The sequence below is a fragment of the Aethalodelphis obliquidens genome, unplaced genomic scaffold (assembly GCF_003676395.1).
Source record: "Aethalodelphis obliquidens isolate GAN/ISIS:26980383/991018 unplaced genomic scaffold, ASM367639v1 scaffold35, whole genome shotgun sequence".
Taxonomy (NCBI): domain Eukaryota; kingdom Metazoa; phylum Chordata; class Mammalia; order Artiodactyla; family Delphinidae; genus Aethalodelphis; species Aethalodelphis obliquidens.
In genome coordinates this window covers 18760421-18785981 of record NW_020837979.1, presented here as the reverse complement: position 1 = coordinate 18785981, position 25561 = coordinate 18760421, and the positions used below count along the sequence as shown (strand labels likewise).

The following is a 25561-nucleotide window of genomic DNA, read 5'->3' as shown; positions in this document are numbered from 1 at the left end:
GTGGGTGACCATCAGCTTTCTGGCTAAAGACAGTTGAGCAGAGAATGTCACACTAATGCACTCTTTTCCCTTCCTGCACTGTCCTTGCCACCTCCTGTATTTATCCTCTTAGAATTAACACGGCATGGTAGTTTCAAGTACATGAGTCAAACTGCCTGCCCTAGAAGACTCTGAACAAGGTATATCCTCTCACGTCTCAGTTTCCTTATGTGTAAAATGGAGAAGATTGTGTCTACATCATAGGACTGTCAAGAAAACTGTGTGAGTTAATGTATGTAAAGCACTTAGAAAAGTGATAGGCGTATGGAAGGCACTTAAAGCATGTTATCCATTACTACTGTATAGGCACAGAGGCCGCAGCTCCCAGTTAGCCAAGCCACAACCAATCCACTTACAATCATTCTGTACCCAGACAACCATTCTGTTTTTCACTTTCAATAGAGTATTCAATAAATGACATGAGGTAGTCCACGCTTTATTATAAAAGAGGCTTTGTGTTAGATGATTTTGCACAACTGTAGGCTAATGTAAGTGTTCTGAGCACGTTTAATGTACGTTAGGCTAAGCTATGATGTTCTGTAGGTTAATGTATTGAATGCATTTTTGACATGATATTTTCAACTTACAGTGGGTTTATTGGGACTTAACCCCATTGTAAGTCAAGGGAGATCTGTATGCTGATTTTTCTCTTTTCCTCTGTATTTTTAGACCCCAGAAGAACTAGAGGACGATTCAGACTTTGAGCAAGAAGATTATGACGTACGTAGCCGGACAAGTGTTCAGACAGAGGATGACCAGCTCATTGCAGGGCAGAGTGCACGGGTGAGTGGACATCCAGGACTTTGGTTTGGTGCACAGGGGCTGTGTTCACCAAATTGGTTTGAGGGAATTTCTGATTTCCAGGGACCTGGAATCCCAGAGATTCATGGCTCAGAAATCTGTGCCTCATCTGGGGTTGTTTCTAACAATTCACATTTTACACATTGGAAGTGACCACCACTGATTCTGATTCCTTCTAACTCCATTCTCTCTCCATAACTCAAAACATAGCAGCCACATTACAGCAAAACTTATGTGTATGGTGGATTTGTTAGGGGTTGGGGATCATGATTAGATGATTCAGTGACCAGGGGATACAGGAATGCTCAGATCTTACTTTGGCACAGACACCATGGTTCTACTTGAAGTCTCCAACCTTCTGAACCACACAAAGAAACCACAAATGGAGAATTAGAGTACTACTTTGTTATTTGTGGGCCTATTGTTGCTCCATACTCTGGCCTAGGGTCTCTGATAAACAATACCACATATTTTGAAATTCGTTCAAGGCCATCAGAGTAGAGAGAGAACGTTTTTTCCCCCAATACCTGTCTATGGCCAGGGCAGTAGCCCCAGATCTGTCTACCATGTGATTGAAAAAGAAATTACAGAGACATACGAGAAACATACCAGCTAAGGTGTGGAACAAGAAGCAACAGAAAGATCACCACTCTGGCTGACATTTGAACACCTTCGAACACTCTGTAACATTGTCCACCAACACAAGTCTTCCACAGAAGATTGTGGAATCTGACCAATCTTATTAGCTGTAGCTCCTTGAGGGTAAGATGTTGGTAATCAAGGCAGGTGGAAGGAGATAAAATTCCTAGGGATTGCGAGAGGGCGAGATTCTCCTTCCTTTAAAGGCTCAGTTTCCATAGGGCAAAAATAATCAAAGTATAGTATGACTGAGAATTAGATATTCTAATTTTCTTTGTTAAGTTTCACTTAAAAGAAAATGAATAGGAAGTATGAGAAAGAGATGGTAATTTAGCATAGGGTTAAGAAACCCTAGGAAGTTCACACTGGCTTAGGAATTGTGAAAGAAGAGTAGGAAATAGCCAATCAAAGACTAAGCTTTATGTTGAGTCAAGAAAGTCTTTGTACTTAAAATCTTATTTCTCCTGATACTCTCATCCAACAACTAAATAATACAGAAGATGTATATGGACATTGATAGGGGTAATGTGAGAGTAAAAGCCAGAGCATTGAAGATGCATTGGCTTTGATTTCAGACAGACTTGGTTTTGAATTGTGAAGAGTAGAGTGGGGACTATGCTGTTACATGCTGCTTAATTTCTCAGAGCTTCAGTCCTATCATCTGTAAAATGTAAATAATAGACTTGTTTGATAAGATTCTTCTGAGGTTCTAATTACTTAATATATTAAAATAATGAGCAAAATACTTGACATATATTAAGTGCTCAATAAGGGATGACTTGTCATCCTTTGGCAGAGAAATCTCTTCTAATCACAGGCTGGTGACAGTAGAAAAGTGCACAAAAGAGTATGAAGCTCCCTACTTTAAAAAATACCTTGTAGACTCTATTTACTCCCCCTAAAATGTTGAAAACAGGGAAGTTAAGCTGAGAGTCCTCTGAGCTTATGCTGGCATGACGCTAAACTAATGCATCAGGTCAAGTCAATTCATCTTCAAAATTAACTAAAACCAGCATTTTTATGTCAATGACAAAGGGCAAGTTTGAGTAATTCACCCAAACATTAATCAATTCAAAGTCAATTTAATTGACTGACTGCAACTTAGTATTGATACAGCCCAAGTACCCATTGACTTGTTTTCTCAAAGACTAAGGCATATTGTAAAACCTTTATCTTATAATCTTTTAATTACCATCTTGTCAAAATGGCATGATTAGCCTCATTTTTTTACAAGGAAGAATACAGCCCCATTATACTTCCATTACGTTAAACATCGAGTCTGTTATGATGGCTGGAAACAAAAGTCAGATGGCACCTCTCTACATCATTTATTATTTCTTCACCCAGTGGGTGAAAAGACAATAATAGTCTTTTTCAAAAGATTTTTCAGCATGAGTGATGAACATGGGCCAGGATAATAAGAACAAAGTACCCCTGTAATCCAGCACTTGCTGACTTGTCTTTGCGATCTATCATGAGGTCTGTGTGAGTAACTTGCAGCAGGCAGCATTAGTTATTGAGTCAGCCTATTTAAGCCTATAATTATATGATGACAAATCAGAGACATAGAATTATGGCTGTAAATTGAAAATAAGAGGGTGCACTGAATTGATGAGATGACAGATGGTCGAACTTTTGACCAGAGAAGTGTGTTAACTTGGTCGAAATTGTGAAGGAGGTAAAAGTTGTCTCTGACAGAGGCAGTTGCTCTTTCCAGCAGCCTGTTCTCTCCTGTTACTTTGTGTTCTCATTCAGAGAAATTCTTCTCTGAAAATGGTAAATTAATCTAAGAGGAGGTTATGGTGGGAGAAAAGAATTTAGTACCCACTCCAACATTGCTCTCAAATTCTGAAATTAGAGTGAATGTTTGTTTCCTTTATGTGTTCCTGTCTGCTGCTTGTCTACAATACTTTATGAGAAAGAGAGAGAGAGAGAGAGAGAATGAATGAGAACAATCATACCCTGATCTGATGAAATATAGAAACGATCAGGCCCTTTGTTCCTAAACATGACATCTTATAAACTCTTTCCTCACAAGCTGACATAGTTAAAATTGATCAGCAACAACTCTTGGGCATTTAACCTTCATGATAAAATATATTGGTTGGAGTCACACAAACCTGATTTTAAGTATGAACTTGGCCAAGCTGTGAGGCTTTGGGATAACTTTCTTAACCTGTCCCTGCCTCATCTCCGTGTGTGTGTGTGTGTGTGTAATATATATATACAGCATCTTACTTCATAATGTCATTAGGAGAAATGCATGATGAAATGTATCACGAGTTATTACATAATGTTAAGGTTAATGAAGAAGATGATGATGATGCTTGTAGCACAAGGTAGTCATTCATTAGAAGACTGACCAATAATTTAACCTGAAAGAGCTAGATAATTCAGACCATCGTGAAAGTTTTAATTTGAATTAATGAGACAAGAACCTCAATTTTCCAATTCACTTCACAGCCTGAGACAGGTAAAAGTCACCCACTACTTAATTACTTATGCTTATTATCCTGCTTTAAAACCAAGTGAGTAGAAATGGGCACATTAAATTTTAACCTTCTAAATCATTATTTATAAACATTTATGTACTTAAAGCCTTAAAATGTAAGACTCTTGCTCTGTGTTTAAGAAACTAACATATCAGTTTGGAGGTCCATGGACTTTAAAAGTCATTTTTCATCTTGGGATTGGAAAAAATAATCCTTTTGAGATTGGAAAAAAGCTCTTTGAGATTTAGATTGAAGAAAAAGATTTTGGGCTGAGTGGTCATTGGCTTGCGTCAGTGATTTGCACTTTCATTTAATAAATAAAGTTTAAAACAATCACAAAAAAGTGGTTGGATGTTCAAAGGAAAGGCTAGGAGCATGGAACAGGGTGGTTAGAAAACTTTGTGAATTCAAGTCTCTGATGCCACTGACTTGGGGCCCCAGATCAACAATCTGGACAGCTGTGCTTAGCTACACAGAAAGCAGCCAAAAATCTCAGACCACCCCAGGTGATCACACGACACAAACAGAAAAACTGATTTGTTGTCTTTCCCTTTCGTCATGAAAATCATTTTTCTCATGTTTCCTTAGTTTGAGGGAATGAACAATTGCATGTCATATATTTTGTATTCAACTTGATTTGAATGTAGCCAGCCTCTAATTTTTTTTTTCCTAGCTAGAACGGCTTTAATGTGTTAACATTTCAAACTGCTGAGTTACATTGATAAGACCTAATTAAAACTCATGTGTTGAATTTTAATTTGATTAACTTGCAAATTTCACAGTTTGTGATCTACTGTTTATAGATAACCTTTTTTTAAATTTCAGTTTCAGAAAAGGTCAATTATGAATTTTTAAAAGCTAAGAGAATTTTAATAATATTTAGGAAACAACTTTACTTCATCAATAGCTATATAAGCAGAAGCAAACATAACGACTCTTACACCCAAATCACACACCATTAAGTGCATTATGCGGGCGGAGCACACCTAGAGTCAAAATAACATCTTCTTATACAAATCTGCTTTAAGGAGCCAGTTTTTCTTTGGAGTTGTGCCCTTATGAAACATATGTCAGTTCTGTTAACTTCTCTCAAACTATGTTGATGCAGTGAGTGGAAAAATGGGTAAGCAGTCAATCAAGAGATATGTATTTAGCTTCTACACTGTGCAGGATGCTGGGGACTCTACCCTCAGGAAGCTCAAAGAGAACTCAGAGGTAGGGCATTACTCGAAATTAGAGAGTTAGAGCAAGGGAGTTAACATTCAAATGCTAAACTGCACAATGTGAAACTCAAGTGATACAGTTGATAGACACGTGTACACCCTGTAATGCATAAATTAACCCTTTTGGAACAATGACAGGTTTATTGCTAGAATCTGGAGATTGGATGTAGAGTATGGAGGTCTGTCAGGTAGTTTTATAGATTCTTTTACAGAGAAGCACCTAATGGATGCTTTAAATGATGCTGGTTAGGACTTGTGAGGTTTAAGTAAAACATGATTATCAATTTTGTATGAGGAGGACAGATGAATCTAAGACAGCATTAGAACATCAGACAGGGATGCTTCAGGAAACTTCTGTAAATCCAAACCTATCTCAAAGGTATTGGAAAAGCTAGCTGCCTTGCAGTTAGTATGATATTGCATATGTGAGTTTATAACAAGCTCTTTTGTATATTAGCTATCTTTAAAAGTACTGTAAAATATTTTTCAAATATTAGTATTTTAATACTTTAACTATTGTATTTGCACAAGTCTGGCTTTTAAAATATGGATTGTAGTTTTGTATACACACGCCCACACATATTGATCTACATACATCATACACACACACTCACATGCTATTTGTATAAAGTCACACACATGCATGCATGGGATTTCATAGACATGGCTGTCTATTAGTAAGATGTAGCATCTGGGAAGCTGCTGGTTCAAGGACACTTTATGCAAATCAGACAAAGGCACCCCTTTACCCTGGGCAGATGAAGGCTTGTCTAAGATGCTCAGCCTGGTGGACAGAGCCTAGAGTTTTAGTGATCTTTGCCCCACTGGGCTGGGACCACTGGGCAGTGTCTAACCTGTGTGGTCCTGCATGGTGATCCCATTGTGCACAATGGTTAAGTATGGGGTTAGCTGACCTGGGTTTGAATCCTATTCTTATAGCTCATTAGTTGTGTAATATTCAGAATTTAATTAACTTCCCTGGATCTTGGTATCATCATTAATAAAATAAGGGTAATAATAGTATTAATCTTGTAGAATAATTAAGTAGATTAAATTTTTGACATTCATAAGCCTTTTAGTACAGTACCCAGTATACATGCCTGTGTTCAAGGAATCATGTCAATCTTCTATTTATAGAGAGTCACATAGTCTCTGAGCCCATCCCTTCTCTTTGATGGCAACTAAGTAATAAGCTAGAGAAGCAGCTAGAAGAAAACTCATATAGAAATAATGATAATATAATGTTAACAATAATCCCACACATGCTTACTTTCATTTTACATTTATTATTTCATTTTCTGTCCACCATAACATTTTGAGGTAATTGTTTACTATTCTTATATTATAGAACGTTAAGGATGTGATCCAGTAGCAATGAGGCCTTAACCCAAGTCAGTTACAGAGCCAGGTTGAGCCCAGTTTTTCTGAGCTTATATCCACTGATATTTCCATTAGATACCAGCTACCTACCTCTCCTTTAAACAATTCACTCACATTGGGAGGAACTTTACAATATAGAAAGAAGGTTTTTTTGTGCTATTTACTTGTCCTTTGCAACAGCTGTCAGTACCCCAAATCATGCTCTTCTGGAGAATACGTTCATCCCAGAATGAGAGGGATATCAGTGCTGACACACTGATCCACGTGGTCCCTTCAGTGAAGCAGGTTGTAAATGGTTCTTTGAGAATGCATTGAGGTGACGTCAAACATTTCATTCAGTGCCTGCTACATAAATAGTGTCTAACAAATACAGTTGATTCTCTTTATTCACGGCCCTTATGTTCTGTAAAGTCACCATGAACGCTTAATTAGCAACTACGGAATCATTGCTCCTAGGGGAAATACAGGGTTAGCTTCCTGAGAGCTGCTAGTCTTAATATTTCCTTCAACCCATCAATATGTAATCTTGTTTAATGAGTGTTTCTGTTTAGATACCTTATTAGATAGTTTTGGTTCATGAACATTGAGCTCACAGCTGGGAGCACTAAAAGTCATGCCTGAACGAAGTTCATCTAATACATGTATTTTCTCCATTAGGCACATCGCAGCCTTTTTATGCTTAGAGACACAAGACAGCATTTCAGCACTAGGATTGGGGGCCAAGTTAGACAGCAAAACCACCAATAAAAAGTGCAAATATGTGGAAAATGTGGTACTAAATAGATTGCAGAAAGGATGCTTCTTTATGGTATGAGAGCTGAAACAAGAAAGCAGAGAAACCCTTGTTCGGCCTCATCTGGGAACATGGTTGTCGATGACTCAAAACTTTGGCATCTCTGCATATGTCTGTGAATGTCTGAAAGCACCACAAATATCGATTTGGGGATTTCAAATAGATTTTAGAGAGTAGGCAAATTTGCAAATAAAAAATCTGTGAATAGTGAGAATCAACTGTAGTTTTTCCTTTTCTACATTCCCTTACCTAGCAGCTATTGAAAATCAACCTTTGCTTCTTAATCCTAAATTTTATCCCATCACAGCTTCCCTGTACATACTCATAGGCTCTGCAGGGACCCATGTTCGACCCAGGATTTCCATACAGGAGGACTGGGAATAGGTATGCCATCCCTGATGTGCCCTGCATAAGGGATTTTTGTTTGGCATCTAACCATGCATGGGTTCATTAACACTCACAGGACATCTCCCCACCCCACTTGGGATGCTCAGATATTCTTTAAAATTCTTTTCCTTCCCAGCAACAGAGGCCTGTTTTCTTTTTTCTGAACAGATTTCAGTGTTGAAAGAGGTGCATTCTTTCATCTGGTAAAAGTTTCCCAAGACCAAATATAAAAATCGTCAGGAATAGATTCTTTTGAACAAACATATGTCATCAGAGCGACAAAGAAGTTCTGTTACTGTCAATGTGCACGTACCTTTGGATCTCTTATTTTTTTTGTATGTTAGAACAGGGACAGGGAATGTGGGGACCTTACCAGTCTGTGCTTTTGCATTCTTGGGGCTGGAGAAAAAGTACTTTCCAGAATGGTGGGGCAGCCTATCATCCTTGTCAGGGTCTGGCTTTGCCATTAACTGGAGGCAGAGTCACCCTCCTGTCTGTGCTTCCTTGTCACCATTAGTCACACTTTTTCTGTAACCCACACAGGCCATCATGGCACAACTACCGCAAGAGGAGAAGGCAAAAATAGCTGAGCAGGTGGAGATATTCCACCAAGAGAAAAGCAAGCTGGATGCTGAAGTGGCCAAATGGGACGACAGCGGCAATGATATCATTGTGCTGGCCAAGCAGATGTGTATGATCATGATGGAAATGACAGACTTCACAAGGTGAGGCCTGGAGACAGGAAGAGGAAGATTTTCTCATTAAAAATAACAGAAGCACAACAGTGTGTATTAGCATGTGAAAAGCCTGCTGAAAAATTAAAAGAATACATCAAAGCAAGGTAGTGGTATTATAAAATTTACATGTGTAAGTCCAAGTGATCTGGACCTGGTTCTTAGCAGATAGGTCTTTTTGGTCAAAAAGAACAGATTCATTTCTGTAATTATTATTGTTTTAATTATCCATCCTAAGTCAGTCATAAAATCAAACCCCTGGGGCTTGGGTGACTCATTTTTGGTCTATGCTGTTTTGCAGTGTGTTTAAGTATTATTCTGAAGATAAGGTGTATGATTTGTTAATACCCCTTTGGAAAAAATATCTATCTATATATATATGTGTGTGTGTGTGTGCATGTAGACATGTAATATGGTTTAATGCTAGCTCATGATTTAGCATTAATCTCAGCTCATATTTTATCCTTATACACAAAGAATCAGGTTCAACTCTCTGATTCTGTAATTTTGACAAGGAAATTAAACATTGTATAAGTTTTAGATCCTTTTGCTCTGAGCAGTGCTTTTACTAAATCAAGATACCAGTCAGAATTTTGTCAGGAGCTTTTTCCTCATCAGGGGTCATTGCTGTTTCTGCCATTGCATTTTTAGTTTCCTCTTTAAAGGGAGATGACATTTCTGCCCTTCCTACCACCCAAAGGGCAGACAAAGGGAGAGCAAAGCTCAATGAAAGATCCCTGGATTTTTAGTCCAAATACCAGGTGATTTTGGACCTGTCTCGTACTGTCTTTATTCATTTGTACAATGGGAAAATAATACTCTTCTTATCAACTTTCACAGGAGAGTTTTAAAATCCAAAGAGGTAATGAAGTTATAAATTATGCTGCCATATGAATGAAAGCTATCATTTTTCTGTAGATTTCTTTTCCTGAGAAACACAGACACACACAGATACATGAGAAAAGATGTTTTAATGATTCAACACGGTATTTGTTATTAAAGTTATATAAGATGTGTGGCAATGTGAAGACACTACCTTATGGGTGACAATTTTTTAAGTGATTGTTGAGTGCTTTTAATAAGAAAAGCCTACAATTAATTATAATAAAATATGGCACATCTCTGCCTTTTTCCCTTTACCTTTTGCCTCTGGCCAGTATGTACAAATGACATCACTTGGTCCTTTCTCCAAATATTTAAAAATTATTTTTGACTTTAGTGGAATGACTTTAAAGTTATGAGGGTGACCTTCAAGATTTTAAATGTCATTGTATTCATTAGAAGTTCAAATTTGTACATTTGGCTGGTCTTTGTCGGTTTCACAGATTTATTTCACACAAAAAATAATAGTAGGATAACTCAGTCTGAGCCATTATTTAAGTCTAAATTTCCTACAAATCAGACTATCATGGCAGCCCACAGTCATTGCTTTTCAAGGCCTGTGATGACTTAATTTGCTTGCTTTCAACACCATTCATACTTTGTCTGATGGATATTATACAATCCATTAATAACATCACTTGAACAAATAATCTCATTAATTTAAAGTGAATGATGAATCAAGTCATGTTGTTAGTTTAGATCAGGGAGACATTTTATAATGCTCTAGATTATATATAACTGTGTCAAGGAAGAGAGATATACTTGAGGGGGTCTTGTTAGATGATGTTAAATAAGACAGACTTTCTATCAGTCAAAGCATAGTTTTAAAAGTGAAAAGAGGGCCACTTCAGTTCCTGAGGGATTTTGTACAATCATTTTATGCTGATTTGAATAATGAAATGTCTAGCGTGCTACTAGTTATCATTTTTTTCCGCTGCCTGATGAGTAGTTTTGTGCCCCTTTGTGAGGGCAAAGGGAGGATACAGTTAATAGCCAGAGAGACAGGAGAGACTGTGAATTGGAAATGGAGCACAGGAAGCTGAGGTTTTGCTGCTGCCCCCATCTGCCATGCAAAGAGGTAGCTAATTTGAGCCTTTCTTTGTGCCTCTCCCGTAAGTTCACTGCACTTGACCCTATGCATTATTAGCCTTGCATTTTCCACTTTAAAAAGGAATAATTTCAGCTCTATACCTCTAATGGCTCTTACGTATTATGTTCCCTTATTTAAAGGAAAGGATATAGCTGAGTAGGAATTGAAACTTGACTACTCTCTTCAGATCTTACATTTAAAGGGTGTTTGGGTACAAGAAAAAAAAACCTTGCATTTATTATTTTGCTGTTTTATTCTTATCAGTAGCTAATTCATTAATTTGATTCAGTAATCTCAATGATATCCACTCCATTATTATTAAAATTAGAGAGGTTCTGCCTCATTATTTGTGTAATAACTTCTTCATGGCGGATAAAACTGATTATGCCTCATGTCTGTTTCCTGTTCAGTTCTTGACTTCCAAGAACTGAACAGGAAACAGTTCATCATCTCATGGTGATGGCATAAATGCTGTCCTGCATAGGGTGAATCCATACCTCTCATGTCACCTTCAGAAAGAAATAGCATGGGCCAGTCTTGTATCCCAATAACAAAAGGTGTGCAGATGGCAGCAGTTCAGGAAAGAAACCCAAGTTTAATTGTACAGCAAGGGACAAAGCTGTCTCTTGAGATCAACTGTAAGTTCTGATCTTGAAAGGAACTGGGTTCAGGCTAAAACATAAAGCTTTCAGGGTACAATCTACTGCTACAGTAAAGAATCATGTAATCAGCCTGCTATTCCCAAATTTCATTCCTGCCTTGGTATGGACACTCAGGGCTTCAGCCCAAGTGACAGCTTGACTGGTTTTCCAGTTCCAATTCTTGACTCTTGTCAGTTCATGCCATGCCATATCTGGCCATTAAAGGACATCCATCTAGCTCCCTTTGCACCAAAACTTTCTTTCCTCTTTTCATAGAATAATATAAAAATCTTGAGTTTGCTATCCAGGGCCTACCTTTACTGACCCTTAGATTCCTTCTCAATTTTGTGCATATTTGTATTTCTACTTCAAGACCATCATATAAATGTTACTTCCTTGAATAATTCAACTTATGGTCCTACAGTCTCACCTGATTTATCGTTAATCCCCAGATTAATACAACTTTTCCACTGTGCTGTCTTTAGACCGCTTCAGCTAATTGGTGAAAGTGGTATTTCCCAACTATGTTTTATGGACTGTGGTTCTGAAAACGGGATTCTATGATTCAGTACATTTACAAATATACTCCTTACTTACTATATCTCATTACTGGAGAGTCACATCATATATTGATCTGTTAGAGGTACTGAGAAAACTATGGTAAATAAATGTTTTTAATTTGGATTAACTCAGAATTTAAGAATTCTGGGTACTGAGTACATTGACTCAGAATGCACTCACACATTGATTTTTCTCATTAATACCTATTACCTTTTCATGAAATAAATATGAATTAGTTGTTAAATTGTGGATAGCAGTAATGCAGTAATAGCTTTCCATGATTCTCTTTTTTTTTTGGAAGTGACCATTTCCTGGGAAAGCTTCCAAATATTGACCCTTGTATAAGAATCACCTATTAGCAAAAGAGAGGTTACATGAACCTATACAGTAGAGCCAATTCTATGGCTTGATATTTTTCCAAGAAAACTAAAAACATGTTCCAAATGGAACAATAAGATGGCTTTTGTCTTTAAGGTCACAAGATTCCTCAAAGCACTTTTCAAAATGCCCAAAGTAGAGAACCTGATTAAGTTTGGGAAAGACAAAGGGTATAAACCAACACTTTGAACCTGGGAACTACAGCCAGTGGAACTAGTCCCTTTGTCCATACTGCCTTCCACTGATAGGAAGACTCAGACTTCTGATCTTTTCTGGGCAACATCCCTAGCAACACCATTCTCCTTTCTGTCTCTATGAATTTGACTACTCTAGTATCTCATATAAGTGAAAACATACAGCATTTGTCTTTTTGTGACTGGCATATTTCACTTAGCGTAATGTTCTCAAGGTTCATCCATATTGTACATGTCAGACTTTCATTCCTTCTTAAGGCTAAATAATATTTCAATGAATGTATATATCATGTTTTGTTTATCCATTCATCTATTCTTGGGCACTTGGATTGTGAATAATATTGCTATGGACATGGGTGTACAAATATTTCCTTGAGACCCTGCTTTCAATTCTTTGAATATATACCCAGGAGTGGAATTGCTGGATCACATGGTAGTTCTATGTTTATTTTTTTTTAGGAACCACTGTACTGTTTTACATAGCAGCTGCACCATTTTACATTCCCATCAACAGTGCACAAAGGTTCCAACTCCTTCCCATCCTCGCCAAGACTTCTTATTTTCTGTTTTTGTTTGTTTTTATAGTAACTATCTTAATGAGTGTGAGATGGTATCTCATTGTGATTTTGATTTACATTTTCCTAACAATTAGTGGCGTTGAATATCTTTTCATGTGCTGATTAGCCATTGTATTCTTCTTTGGAGAAATGTATATTCAGGTCTTTTGCCCATTTTTTAATGAGGCTGATTAATTTTTAGTGTTGAGTTCTAGGAGTTTTTCTATATTCTGGATATCAATCCCTTGTTAGATATAGGATTTGCAAATATTTTCTCTGATTCTGTGGGTTGCCTTGTATTCTGTTGATTGTGTCCTTCAATGCACAGAAGTTTTAAAAATTTTGATATAGTCAAATTTGTCTATTTTTATTGTTGTTGTTGCCTGTTTTATTGGTGTCACATGTGAGAAATCATTGCCAAATCCAACATCATGAAGTTTTTCCCTTAACTTTTCTTGTAAAATATGTATAGATTAGCTCTCATGATCCACTTCCAGTTGATTTTTGTATATGGTATAAGGTAAAGGTCCTGCTTCATTCTTTTGCATGTAGATATCAATTTTCCCAATATCATTTGTTGAAAACACTGTCCTTTTCCTGTTGAATGGTCTTGACAACCTTGTCAAAAATCTGCTGGGCTTTCTATTCTGTTCCATTATTTTATACATCTGTCTTTATGCCAGCACTACACTGTTTTGATTACTGTAGCTTTGTAGTAAGGCCCCCAACTTTGTTCTTTTTTAAGATTGTTTTGTCTATTTGGGATGCCTTGACAATCCATATGATTTTTTAAGATAGATTTTTCTATTTTGGCAAAATTGCTGCTGGGTTTTTAATAGGGGTTACATTGATTGCTTTGTGTATTATTGATATCTTAATAATATTAGGTCTTCTAATCCATGTACATGAGGTGTTTTTCCATTTATTTGTGTCTTTATTCATTCAGCCTTGATGGACACTTAGGTTGCTTCCATATATTGAGTATTGTAAATAATGCTACAATGAACATAAGAGTGCATATATTTTTTTAAATTAGTGTTTTCATTTTCTTCAGATAAATACCCAGTAGTGGAATTGCTGAATCATATGGCATATTTTTAATTTTTTGAGGAAACTCCATACTGTTTTCCATAGTGGCTGCACCAATTTATATTCCCACCAATAGTGCACAAGTGTTCCCTTTTCTCCACATCCTTGCCAACATCTGTTTTTTGTTGTTTTTTTGATATAAGCCATTCTGACAGGTGTGAGGTGATATCTTATTGTGGTTTTGGTTTGCATTTCCCTGTTTTCTTTGGAAATGTGTCTTTTCAGGACCTCTGCCTGTCTTTAAATTGGATTATTTGCTTTTTTGCTATTGATTGAGTTCTTTATATATTTTAGATATTAACCCCATATCAGATCTATGATTTGCAAATATTTACTCCCATTCAGTAGGTTGCCTTTTCATTTTGTTGATGGTTTCCTTTGCTGTGCAGAATCTTAAATAAATAATTTGTATTAGGTGCTTCTGACGATATCAATATTATGTTACTTAATGAAACTGTTTTTGAAGTCTTTCTTCTTTTCCTATATTCTGGAAGAATTTAAATTGCATTGGGATTATTTTCTTTTTAAAGCAGTGGTCCCTAACCTTTTTGGCATCAGGGACCAGTTTTTGGAAGACAATTTTTCCACAGACGATGGGGTGGGGGGAGCAGGGAGCTTGCTTGCCTGCCTGCCCGCCACTCACCTCCTGCTCTGTGGCCCAGGGGTTGGGGACCCCTGTTTTAAAGGTTTAGTAAATTCCTCTGAGAAACCATCTGGATTTACTGATTTTTTGACCAGCTTTCTCTCTGACAGCCTTACTTATTTCTTTCATGGAAATCAGATTCTTTAGAGTTTTCAAAATCTACTTTCTAGCCAGTGTTGGTAAATTATATTTTCCTAGAAAGTTATTTCATCCATGTTCTCAAATTTCTTTACATGTACTTGAGGAAACTAGTATTGTAATACTTCAAATGTTCTGTTTTTTAAGATAATTTAAATCTTACCTTTTTTTACTTTAGAATATTTTTCTCCTATTTTTTTCTTGATAGCAAGCTAAGTATATTTTCTATATCAGTTTTGCCTTCCTTTTTTTGGAATTGATTTATTTATTTTCTGTGTTCTGTTATTTTCTAACTCATAAATCTCTTCTTATTTTTTTAATTTTATGTTTTTATTGAAGTATAGTTGATTTACAATATTGTGCCAATCTCTGCTGTACAGCAAAGTGACTCTATAATAGAGACTTTTTTTAATATTCTTTTCCATTATGGTTTATCACAGGATATTGAATATAGTTCCCTGTGCTATACAGTAGGACCTTGTTGTTTATCCATCCTATATGTAATCGTTTGCATATGCTAATCCCACACTCGCAGTCCTCCCCTCCCCCACCCTCCTCCTCCTTGGCAACCACAAGGCTGTTCTCTATGTCTGTAATTCTGTTTCTGTTTCATGGATATGTTCATTTGTGTCATATTTTAGATACCACATGTTAGTGATTTTTATTAGTTTCTTCCTACTTTCTAAATTCTTGAGTCAGATGATTATTGTTTTTGTTATTTCTTGCATATTAATATCTGTAGTTATGGCTATTTGTGTTTCTCTGAGATTACTACTTCAGCTATCTCATCAGAATATAGCAAAAAGAGTACTAAATTGTGATTAGGGACACAGAGGTTGCAGTCCTTTTTCTCTCTCCTTATCACTCTCTGCATTATCATCTTGGGCAGGTCACTTCGCTTCCTCTTTGGGTTCCAGCTTTCTCAATCAGAAAATGAGGAAATATTTGATGATCCCCAATTTCTACATTGCTCTCTAGTTTCATGTAATACATCCCTGTCATCAACTTGTGACTCCAAACATTTGAATTGAGTCTGCAATGTGAACTCTAAAGTCTCAAAATTTTAAATACAATATAATAGTGAGTCTATGTACTGTAGTCTCTGGTGTAATCACAAAAGACATGCTTCTAATCATGCTTTAGCTGCAATATGGGAGTCTCAGCCTCAAACAAATTCAAGTCTCTATAAATGTTCTTTATTAACTTAGCACATTTTGTCAGAGTCAATCAACTGTTGAAAGTTATCATGAAAGGTTCATGAGAAAGCATTTCCTCAAGTCCTTTGAAATTCTTGGAGCAAACAAACACCAAGATTGTTAGTAATGAAAAATCAAGCATAGTGCAGCCCTTTGTGAATGGGTTAAGATGAAGGCAAAAGGTAACAACAAATATTTTGTCAGAGTAAGTTTGCAAAAAAGATTTTCTAAGGTTTGGAAGTTACAGAGAAATAAACAATAATGAGAGTAATATTAAATATTAACAGATTCTGCATCTAACCTTTCCTTTAAAAATATAAACCAAAAACAAAATAAAAGTTTATTTAGAGATAATTTAAAAAAATAATGTGAGAGAATGGGAGCCCAATTGTCCAGATTCTTTAATTCATCCATATTATATCAAATTCACATGTAAAATCTCTGTCCATATTTAAAAAATCTATACAACTGAAAAAAAATCAGTGTCTTTTGTGGAAGAGTTAATGTTACCACAGCAAAATGAAATAGCTTGCTTTGAATTTCCCTATGTACGTGTTTAAGCACTGACATGAACACAATATATTTTACTTTTACCTACTAACACTGAAAATGCCAGAGACAAAATTAAGAGGGAAACAAAATGCCCCTCATTTACATTTATTTTCTAAAGTCATTTTAAGTCTTCCATTTTATAAAACGTTATTATATAACAATGGCAATTATTGCCCAGTCTCTATGCATTCTAAATAAATCACTTCTGAGTGGTTTTTCTCTAGATTTTACCACATGTTTTAACTATAGGTTTATAATTTTGTAGGCCTAAAAAATGCATTGATTTTTAGATGCATATAAGGAGACCAGTAACAATGCTAAAAATATAAGGATGAATGTATTTAGTCTATTATTTTATTTACCTCTCAAGACAAGTGAAGAAAAATCATATCATATGCAACATTTTGTTCAAAGATTTATGATGCAGCATAATTTTCCTTTTCCTTTCAAATAAATATTTAAAAGACAAGTAATTTTAAACAGTTCACCTAATTGAAAGCCTAATGTGAAAATACTGGGAAAATGGTTCAGCATAAATACATCTACTGTCACACAGTGTTCTGTGTGTCTTCCTTCGTAAGTCAGTCCCAGAAACAGATAAACCAGCAAGAGTAAGAGCTCAGCAGATTTCTGAAATTCTGGCCAAACAGTTCCCAGTTATGGACAAGAGACAGTGGCTTCTTAAGGAGCCAAAGTGGACTTAAAAATATAATTAACATAATAATAGTGCTGAACATGGTATGAAAGACAATGCATGTGCATTTATTTTGGCTAGCCTCTGATTTAAATTTAGAATTTATCACATGATTTGCATAAGCTTAGATGAGTTATTCACTTTAGTCTATTTTTTTCTTCTCTAAAATGGGAATGATGATGCCTACTTGTTAGGGTTGTTATGAAGACAAATGTATATACAACAGCATAGACACATGGTAAGCATTTACATATTAAATTCCCATTGCTCTTGTGGCGATCATATTTTTTAAGGGACCACTGTTTAAAATACATAGAAATGCATGTAAAGAATAAAATGTGAGCATGCACATCCAAATAGGGAAAAATATTCCCTAAAAATGAATGCAAGCAAATTGAATTATTTACATGGAAATTGAAGTGAATCAAGAAAACATTCAAATTTCCTCTAACTTGGTCAGAGCCAAATCAAATACAAAAGCAGAGTCCTGGACAAACAATATGGTAGGTGTGTCTATTTCCTGTCATAAAGTGGATTTCTAATTATGTTGTGTCTGTTTTTTCAGAGGCAAAGGCCCGTTGAAAAATACATCTGATGTGATTAATGCTGCCAAGAAAATTGCCGAAGCAGGCTCTCGAATGGACAAATTAGCCCGAGCTGTGGCTGATCAGGTAATATAAGAGAGAAGAGCAAGCACATGCTGAGTGGGGTCATTAACTAGCTCTTGCGTTCTGTAATGGGTTTTATGCACTCTATAAAATGCCTCCGAAGAATGAATTGTAGAGAATCGCTACCATTTTACAAACTGGTCTCTAACTCTGTGGAGACTGAGTTGATGCCAAAGGTGGGTTCAGTTCAGGAGGGACTAGTAAATCTAATGATCAAAATTCCTTGAGAAAGAAGAGTACCCAATTTTTCAGAGACATAATCCACAAGGAATCATGGATTCCGGCTGTCCCCATTCAGAAAGTCAAATACACTGCACAGGGGGAAGAAAAAGAAAGAACTTTACTTCTTGTTATAATTGATCTCACTGTAATGATGCTCTCATAATAATTTATGCCCTAGGATAAATGGGATGAATCCACATAGTCAAGAACATCCAGATTTCAGCTTTATTTTCATCCAGACTCAAAGGGCATCAGAGATTAATGAAATTCTCAATAGTATCTTTTATGCTTTTAGACTGAACTAAGATACATGTTAAAATAGTTCACAATCTGAATGTTGAGTGTTTGAGCTTATTTCCACACTTTTCATCTTATTTTGCTGAATTGGAACTCTAAAATCCTGTTCTAAATATGTCTTGTTGCAATAATGGGCCATTTCTTTTAAGGGTACTTTAGGCAATATACTTTTCCAGATAGCTGATGTTCATCTCTTTAAGAAACCAGTGGCTTACAGTTTGAACTGTTTTAAAAAGAAAATGTTTTAAAATATAAATTAAGATTCTGAAATAGAAAATATTCTGCTATTTACATGGAGAAAATATTATGAGCATGAATTTGCCTACTAGACTACAAAACAGTTATGCTCTCTGGAGACAATGAAAGATTTTGGATTGTTTCCTCCCCCTGAGATGGTCCTAGTCTCCTATATATATATATATATATATATATTACATTTTTATTGAAGTATAATTGCTTTACAATGGTGTGTTAGTTTCTGCTTTATAACAAAGTGAATCAGTTATACATATACATATGTTCCCATGTCTCTTCCCTCTTGCGTCTCCCTCCCTCCCACCCTCCCTATCCCACACCTCTAGGTGGTCAAAAAGTACCGAGCTGATCTCCCTGTGCTATGTGGCTGCATCCCACTAGCTATCTATTTTACGTTTGGTAGTGTATATATATCCATGCCACTCTCTCGCTTTGTCACGGCTTACCCTTCCCCCACCCCATATCCTCAATCCATTCTCTAGTAGGTCTGTGTGTTTATTCCTCTCTTACCCCTGGGTTCTTCATGACATTTTTTTTTCTTAAATTCCATATATATGTGTTAGCATACGGTATTTGTCTTTCTATTTCTGACTTACTTCACTCTGTATGACAGACTATAAGTCCATCCACCTCATTACAAATAGCTCAATTTTGTCTGGTTTTATGGCTGAGTAATGTTCCATTGCATACATGTGCCACATCTTCTTTATCCATTCATCCGATGATGGACACTTAAGTTGTTTCCATCTCCGGGCTATTGTAAATAGAGCTGCAATGAACATTTTGGTACATGACTCTTTTTGAATTATGGTTTTCTCAGGGTATATGCCCAGTAGTGGGATTGCTGTGTCATATGGTAGTTCTACTTGTAGTTTTTTAAGGAACCTCCATACTGTTCTCCATCGTGGCTGTACCAATTCGTATTCCCACCAGCAGTGCAAGAGTGTTCCCTTTTCTCCACACCTTCTTCAGCATTTATTGTTTCTAGATTTTTTGATGATGGCCATTCTGACTGGTGTGAAATGATATCTTATTGCAGTTTTGATTTGCATTTCTCTAATGATTAATGATGTTGAACATTCTTTCACGCGTTTGTTGGCAGTCTGTATATCTTCTTTGGATAAATGTCTATTTAGGTCTTCTGCCCATTTTTGGATTGGGTTGTTTGTTCTTTTTTGTTATTGAGCTGCATGAGCTGCTTATAAATTTTGGAGATTAATCTTTTCTCAGTTGTTTCATTTGCAAATATTTTCTCCCATTCTGAGGGTTGTCTTTTGGTCTTATTTATAGTTTCCTTTGCTGTGCAAAAGCTTTGAAGTTTCATTAGGTCCCATTTGTTTATTTTTGTTTGTATTTCCATTTCTCTAGGAAGTGGGTCAAAAAGGATCTTGCTGAGATTTATGTCATAGGGTGTTCTGCCTATGTTTTCCTCTAAGAGTTTGATAGTTTCTGGCCTTACTTTTAGATCTTTAAACCATTTTGAGCTTATTTTTGTGTATGTTCTTAGGGAGTGATCTAATCTCATACTTTTACATGTACCTGTCCAATTTTCCCAGCACCACTTATTGAAGATGCTGTCCTTTCTCTACTGTACATTCCTGCCTCCTTTATCAAGATAAGGTGACCATATGTGTATGGGTTTATCTCTGGCCTTTCTATCCTGTTTCATTGATCTATCTTTCTGTTTTTGTGCCAGTACCATACTGTCTTGATTATTGTAGCTTTGTAGTATAGTCTGAAGCGACGGAGCCTGATTCCTCCAGCTCCGTTTTACATTCTCAATATTGCTTTGGCTATTTGGGGTATTTTATGTTTCCATACAAATTGTGAAAATTTTTGTTCTAGTTCTGTGAATAATGCCAGTGGTAGTTTGATAGGGATTGCATTGAATCTGTAGATTGCTTTGGGTAGTAGAGTCATTTTCACAATGTTGATTCTTCCAATCCAAGAGCATGGTATATCTCTCCATCTATTTGTATCATCTTTAATTTCTTTCATCAGTGTCTTATAATTTTCTGCATACAGTTCTTTTTTCTCCTTCGGTAGGTTTATTCCTAGATATTTTATTCTTTTTGTTGCAATGGTAAATGGGAGTGCTCTCTTGATTTCACTTTCAGATTTTTCATCATTAGTGTATAGGAATGCCAGAGATTTCTGTGCATTAATTTTGTATCCTGCTACTTCACTAAATTCATTGATTAGCTCTAGTAGTTTTCTGGTAGCATCTTTAGGATTCTCTATGTATAGTATCATGTCATCTGCAAACAGTGACAGCTTTACTTCTTCTTTCCTGATTTGGATTCCTTTTATTTCCTTTTCTTCTCTGATTGCTGAGGCTAAAACTTCCAAAACCATATTGAATAAGAGTGGTGAGAGTGGGCAACCTTGTCTTGTCCCTGATCTTAGTGGAAATGCTTTCAGTTTTTCACCATTGAGGATGATGGTGGCTGTGGGTTTGTCATATATGGCCTTTTTATGATGAGGAAAGTTCCCTCTATGCCTACTTTCTGCAGAGTTTTTATCATAAATCAGTGTTGAATTTTGTTGAAGGCTTTCTCTGCACCTAATGAGATGATCATATGGTTTTTCTCCTTCAATTTGTTAATATAGTATATCACGTTGATTGATTTGTGTATATTGAAGAATCCTTGCATTCCTGGAATAAACCCCACTTGATCATGCTGTACAATCCTATTAATGTGCTCTTGGATTCTATTTGCTAGTATTTTGTTGAGGATTTTTGCATCTATGTTCATCAGTGATATTGGCCTGTAGTTTTCTTTCTTTGTGACATCCTTGTCTAGTTTTGGTATCAGGGTGATGGTGGCCTCATAGAATGAGTTTGGGAGTGTGCCTCCTTCTGCTATATTTTGGAAGAGTTTGAGAAGGATAGGTGTTAGCTCTTCTCTAAATGTTTCATAGAATTCACCTGTGAAGCCATCTGGTCATGGGCTTTTGTTTGTTGGAAGATATTTAATCACAGTTTCAATATCAGTGCTTGTGATTGGTCTGTTCATATTTTCTATTTCTTCCTGATTCAGTCTTGGCAGGTTGTACATTTCTAAGAATTTGTCCATTTCTTCCAGGTTGTCCATTTTATTGGCATAGAGTTGCTTGTAATAATCATGATCTTTTGTATTTCTGCAGTGTCAGTTGTTACTTCTCCTTTTTCATTTCAATTCTATTGATTTGAGTCTTCTCCCTTTTTTTCTTGATGAGTCTGGCTAATGGTTTATCAGTTTGGTTTATCTTCTCAAAGAACCAGTTTTTAGTTTTATTGATCTTTGCTATTGTTTCCTTCATTTCTTTTTCATTTATTTCTGATCTGATTTTTATGATTTCTTTCCTTCTGCTAACTGTGGGTTTTTTTTTGTTGTTCTTTCTCTAATTGTTTTAGGTGCAAGGTTAGGTTGTTTATTCGAGATGTTTCCTGTGTCTTAAGGTAGGATTGTATTGCTATAAACTTCCCTCTTAGAACTGCTTTTGCTGTATCCCATAGGTTTTGGGTTGTTGTGTCTCCATTGTCATTTGTTTCTAGGTATTTTTTGATTTCCTCTTTGATTTCTTCAGTGATCACTTCGTCATTAAGTAGTGTATTGTTTAGCCTCCATGTGTTTGTATTTTTTACAGATCTTTTCCTGTAATTGATATCTAGTCTCATAGCATTGTAGTCGGAAAAGATACTTGATACAATTTCAATTTTCTTAAATTTACCAAGGGTAGATTTTTGACCCAAGATATGATCTATCCTGGAGAATGTTCCATGAGCACTTGAGAAAAATGTGTATTCTGTTGTTTTTTGGTGGAATGTCCTATAAATATCAATTAAGTCCATCTTGTTTAAGGTTGTGTTTCCTTATTTATTTTCATTTTGGATGATCTTTCCATTGGTGAAAGTGGGGTGTTAAAGTCCCCTACTTTGAATGTGTTACTGTTGATTTCCCCTTTTATGGATGTTAGTATTTGCCTTATGTATTGAGGTGCTCCTATGTTGGGTGCATAAATATTTACAATTTTTATATCTTATTCTTGGATTGATCCCTTGATCATTATGTAGTGTCCTTCTTTGTTCCTTCTAATAGTCTTTAGTTTAAAGTCTATTTTGTCTGATATGAGAATTGCTGCTCCATCTTTCTTTTGGTTTCCATTTTCATGGAATATCTTTTTCCATCCCCTTACTTTCAGTCTGTATGTGTTTCTAGGTCTGAAGTGGGTCTCTTGTAGACAGCGTATATATGGGTCTTGTTTTTGTATCCATTCAGCCAATCTGTGTCTTTTGGTGGGAGCATTTAGTCCATTTACATTTAAGGTGATTATCGATATGTATGTACCTATTCCCATTTTATTAATTGTTTTGGGTTCGTTATGGTAGGTCTTTTCCTTCTCTCATATTTCTTGCCTAGAGAAGTTCCTTTAGCATTTGGTGTAAAGCTGGTTTGGTGGTGCTGAACTGTCTCACCTTTTGCTTGTCTGTAAAGGTTTTAATTTCTCCATTAAATCTGAATGAGATTCTTATGTGTAGAGTAATCTTGGTTGTAGGTTTTTCTCCCTCATCAATTCAAATATGTCCTGCCAGTCCCTTCTGGCTTGCAGAGTTTCTGCTGAAAGATCAGCTGTCAACCTTATGGGGATTCCCTTGTGTGTTATTTGTTGTCTTTCCCTTGCTGCTTTTAATATGTTTTCTTTGTATTTAATTTTTGACAGTTTGATTAATATGTGTCTTGGTGTGTTTCTCCTTGGATTTATCCTGTATGGGACTCTCTGTGCTTCCTGGACTTGATTAACGATTTCCTTTCCCATATTAGGGATTTTTTCAACTATAATCTCTTCAAATATTTTCTCAGTCCCTTTCTTTTTTCTCTTCTTCTTCTGGAACCCCTATAATTCAAATGTTGGTGCATTTAATGTTGTCCCATAGTTCTCTGAGAATGTCCTCAGTTCTTTTCATTCTGTTTTCCTTATTCTGCTCTGCAGTTGTTATTTCCACTATTTTATCTTCCAGGTCACTTATCCATTCTTCTGCCTCAGTTATTCTGCTATTGATCCCATCTAGAGTTTTTAATTTCATTTATTGTGTTGTTCATCGTTGTTTGTTTCATCTTTAGTTCTTCTAGGTCCTTGTTAAATGTTTCTTGCATTTTGTCTATTCTATTTCCAAGATTTTGGATCATCTTTACTATCATTATTCTGAATTCTTTTTCAGGTAGACTGCCTATTTCCTCTTCATTTGTTAGGTCTGGTGGGTTTTTATCTTGCTCCTTCATCTGCTGTGTGTTTTTCTGTCTTCTCATTTTGCTTATCTTACTGTGTTTGGGGTCTCCTTTGTGCAGGCTGCAGGTTGGTAGTTCCTGTTGTTTTTGGTGTCTGTCCCCAGTGGCTAAAGTTGGTTCAGTGGGTTGTGTAGGCTTCCTGGTGGAGGGGACTAGTGCCTGTGTTCTGCTGGTTGAGGCTGAATCTTCTCTTTCTGGTGGGCAGGTCCATGTCCAGTGGTGTCTTTTGGGGTGTCTGTGGACTTACTATGATTTTAGGCAGCCTCTCTGCTAATGGGTGGAGTTGTGTTCCTGTCTTGCTAGTTGTTTGGCATAGAGTGTCCAGCACTGTAGCTTGATGTTCAGTGAGTGAAGCTGGGTGCTGGTGTTGAGATGTAGATATCTGGGAGATTTTCACTGTTTGATATTATGTATAGCTGGGAGGTCTCTTGTGGACCAGTGTCCTGAAGTTGGCTCTCCCACCTCAGAGGCACAGCACTGACTCCTTGCTGGAGCACCAAGAGCGTTTCATCCACACGGCACAGAATAAAAGGGAAAGAAAGAAAGAAAGAAAGAAAGAAAGAAAGAAAGAAAGAAAGAAAGAAAGAAAGAAAGAAAGAAAGAAAGGAAGGAAGGAAGGAAGGAAGGAAGGAAGGAAGGAAGGAAGGAAGGGGGAGGAAGGAAGGAAGGAAGGAAGGAAGGAAAGAAGGGATGGAGGGAGGGAGGGAGGGAGGAAGGAAGGAGGGAAGAAAGGAAGGAAAGAAAGAAAGAAAGGAAATATAAAACAAAATAAAATAAAGTAGGATAAAATAAAATAAAGTTATAAAATAAAAAATAATTATTAAGAAAGCAATTTTTTTTTAAAAAGAAAAAAAAAACGGACAGATAGAACCCTAGGACAAATGGTGGAAGCAAAGCTATACAGACAAAATCTCACACAGAAGCAAACACATACACACTCACAAAAAGAGGAAAAGGGGAAAAAATAATAAATCTTGCTCTCAAAGTCCACCTCCTCAATTTGGGATGATTCGTTGTCTATTCATGTATTCCACAGATGCAGGGTACATCATGTTGATTGTGGAGCTTTAATCCGCTGCTTCTGAGCCTGCTGAGAGAGATTTCCCTTTCTCTTCTTTGTTCTCACAGCTCCCAGGGGCTCAGCTTTGGATTTGGCCCCACCTATGCGTGTAGGTTGCTGGTGGGCGTCTGTTCTTCACTCAGACAGGACGGGGTTAAAGGAGCAGCTCCTTTGGGGACTCTGGCTCACTCAGGCTGGGGGGAGGGAGGGGCATGGAGTGCGGGGCGAGCCTGCGGCGGCAGAGACCTGCCTGACATTGCACCAGCCTGAGGCGTGCTGTGCGTTCTCCCGGGGAAGTTGTCCCTGGATCCTGGGACCCTGGCAGTGGTGGGCTGCACAGGCTCTCCCGGAAGGGGGGTGTGGATAGTGACCTGTGCTCACACACAGGCTTCTTGGTGGTGGCAGCAGCAGCCTTAGCATCTTATGCCCGTCTCTGGGGTCCACGCTTTTAGCTGCTGCTCGCGCCCATCTCTGGAGCTCCTTTAAGCAGCACTCTTAATCATCTCTCCTCACGCACCAGGAAACAAAGAGGGAAGAAAAAGTCTCTTGCCTCTTCGGCAGGTGCAGACTCTTCCCCGGACTCCCTCCCGGCTAGCCGTGGTGCACTAATCCCTGCAGGCTGTGTTCACGCAGCCAACCCCAGTCCTCTCCCTGCGCTCCGACCGAAGCCCAAGCCTCAGCTCCCA

The 25561-nt window shown here is 37.0% G+C and overlaps 1 protein-coding gene across 6 annotated transcripts in view; it reads left to right on the top strand.

Moving 5' to 3' along the window:
• Positions 1-25561, top strand: part of CTNNA2 (catenin alpha 2) — a 1197048-nt gene that overhangs the window by 1123552 nt on the left and 47935 nt on the right. For all 6 annotated transcript variants that reach the window (XM_027129221.1, XM_027129219.1, XM_027129216.1 and 3 more), the window contains 3 exons: positions 709-822; positions 8298-8479; positions 17669-17774. In XM_027129221.1, the coding sequence (XP_026985022.1) occupies positions 709-822; positions 8298-8479; positions 17669-17774 (402 nt within the window). The remainder of the gene's footprint in view (positions 1-708; positions 823-8297; positions 8480-17668; positions 17775-25561) is intronic.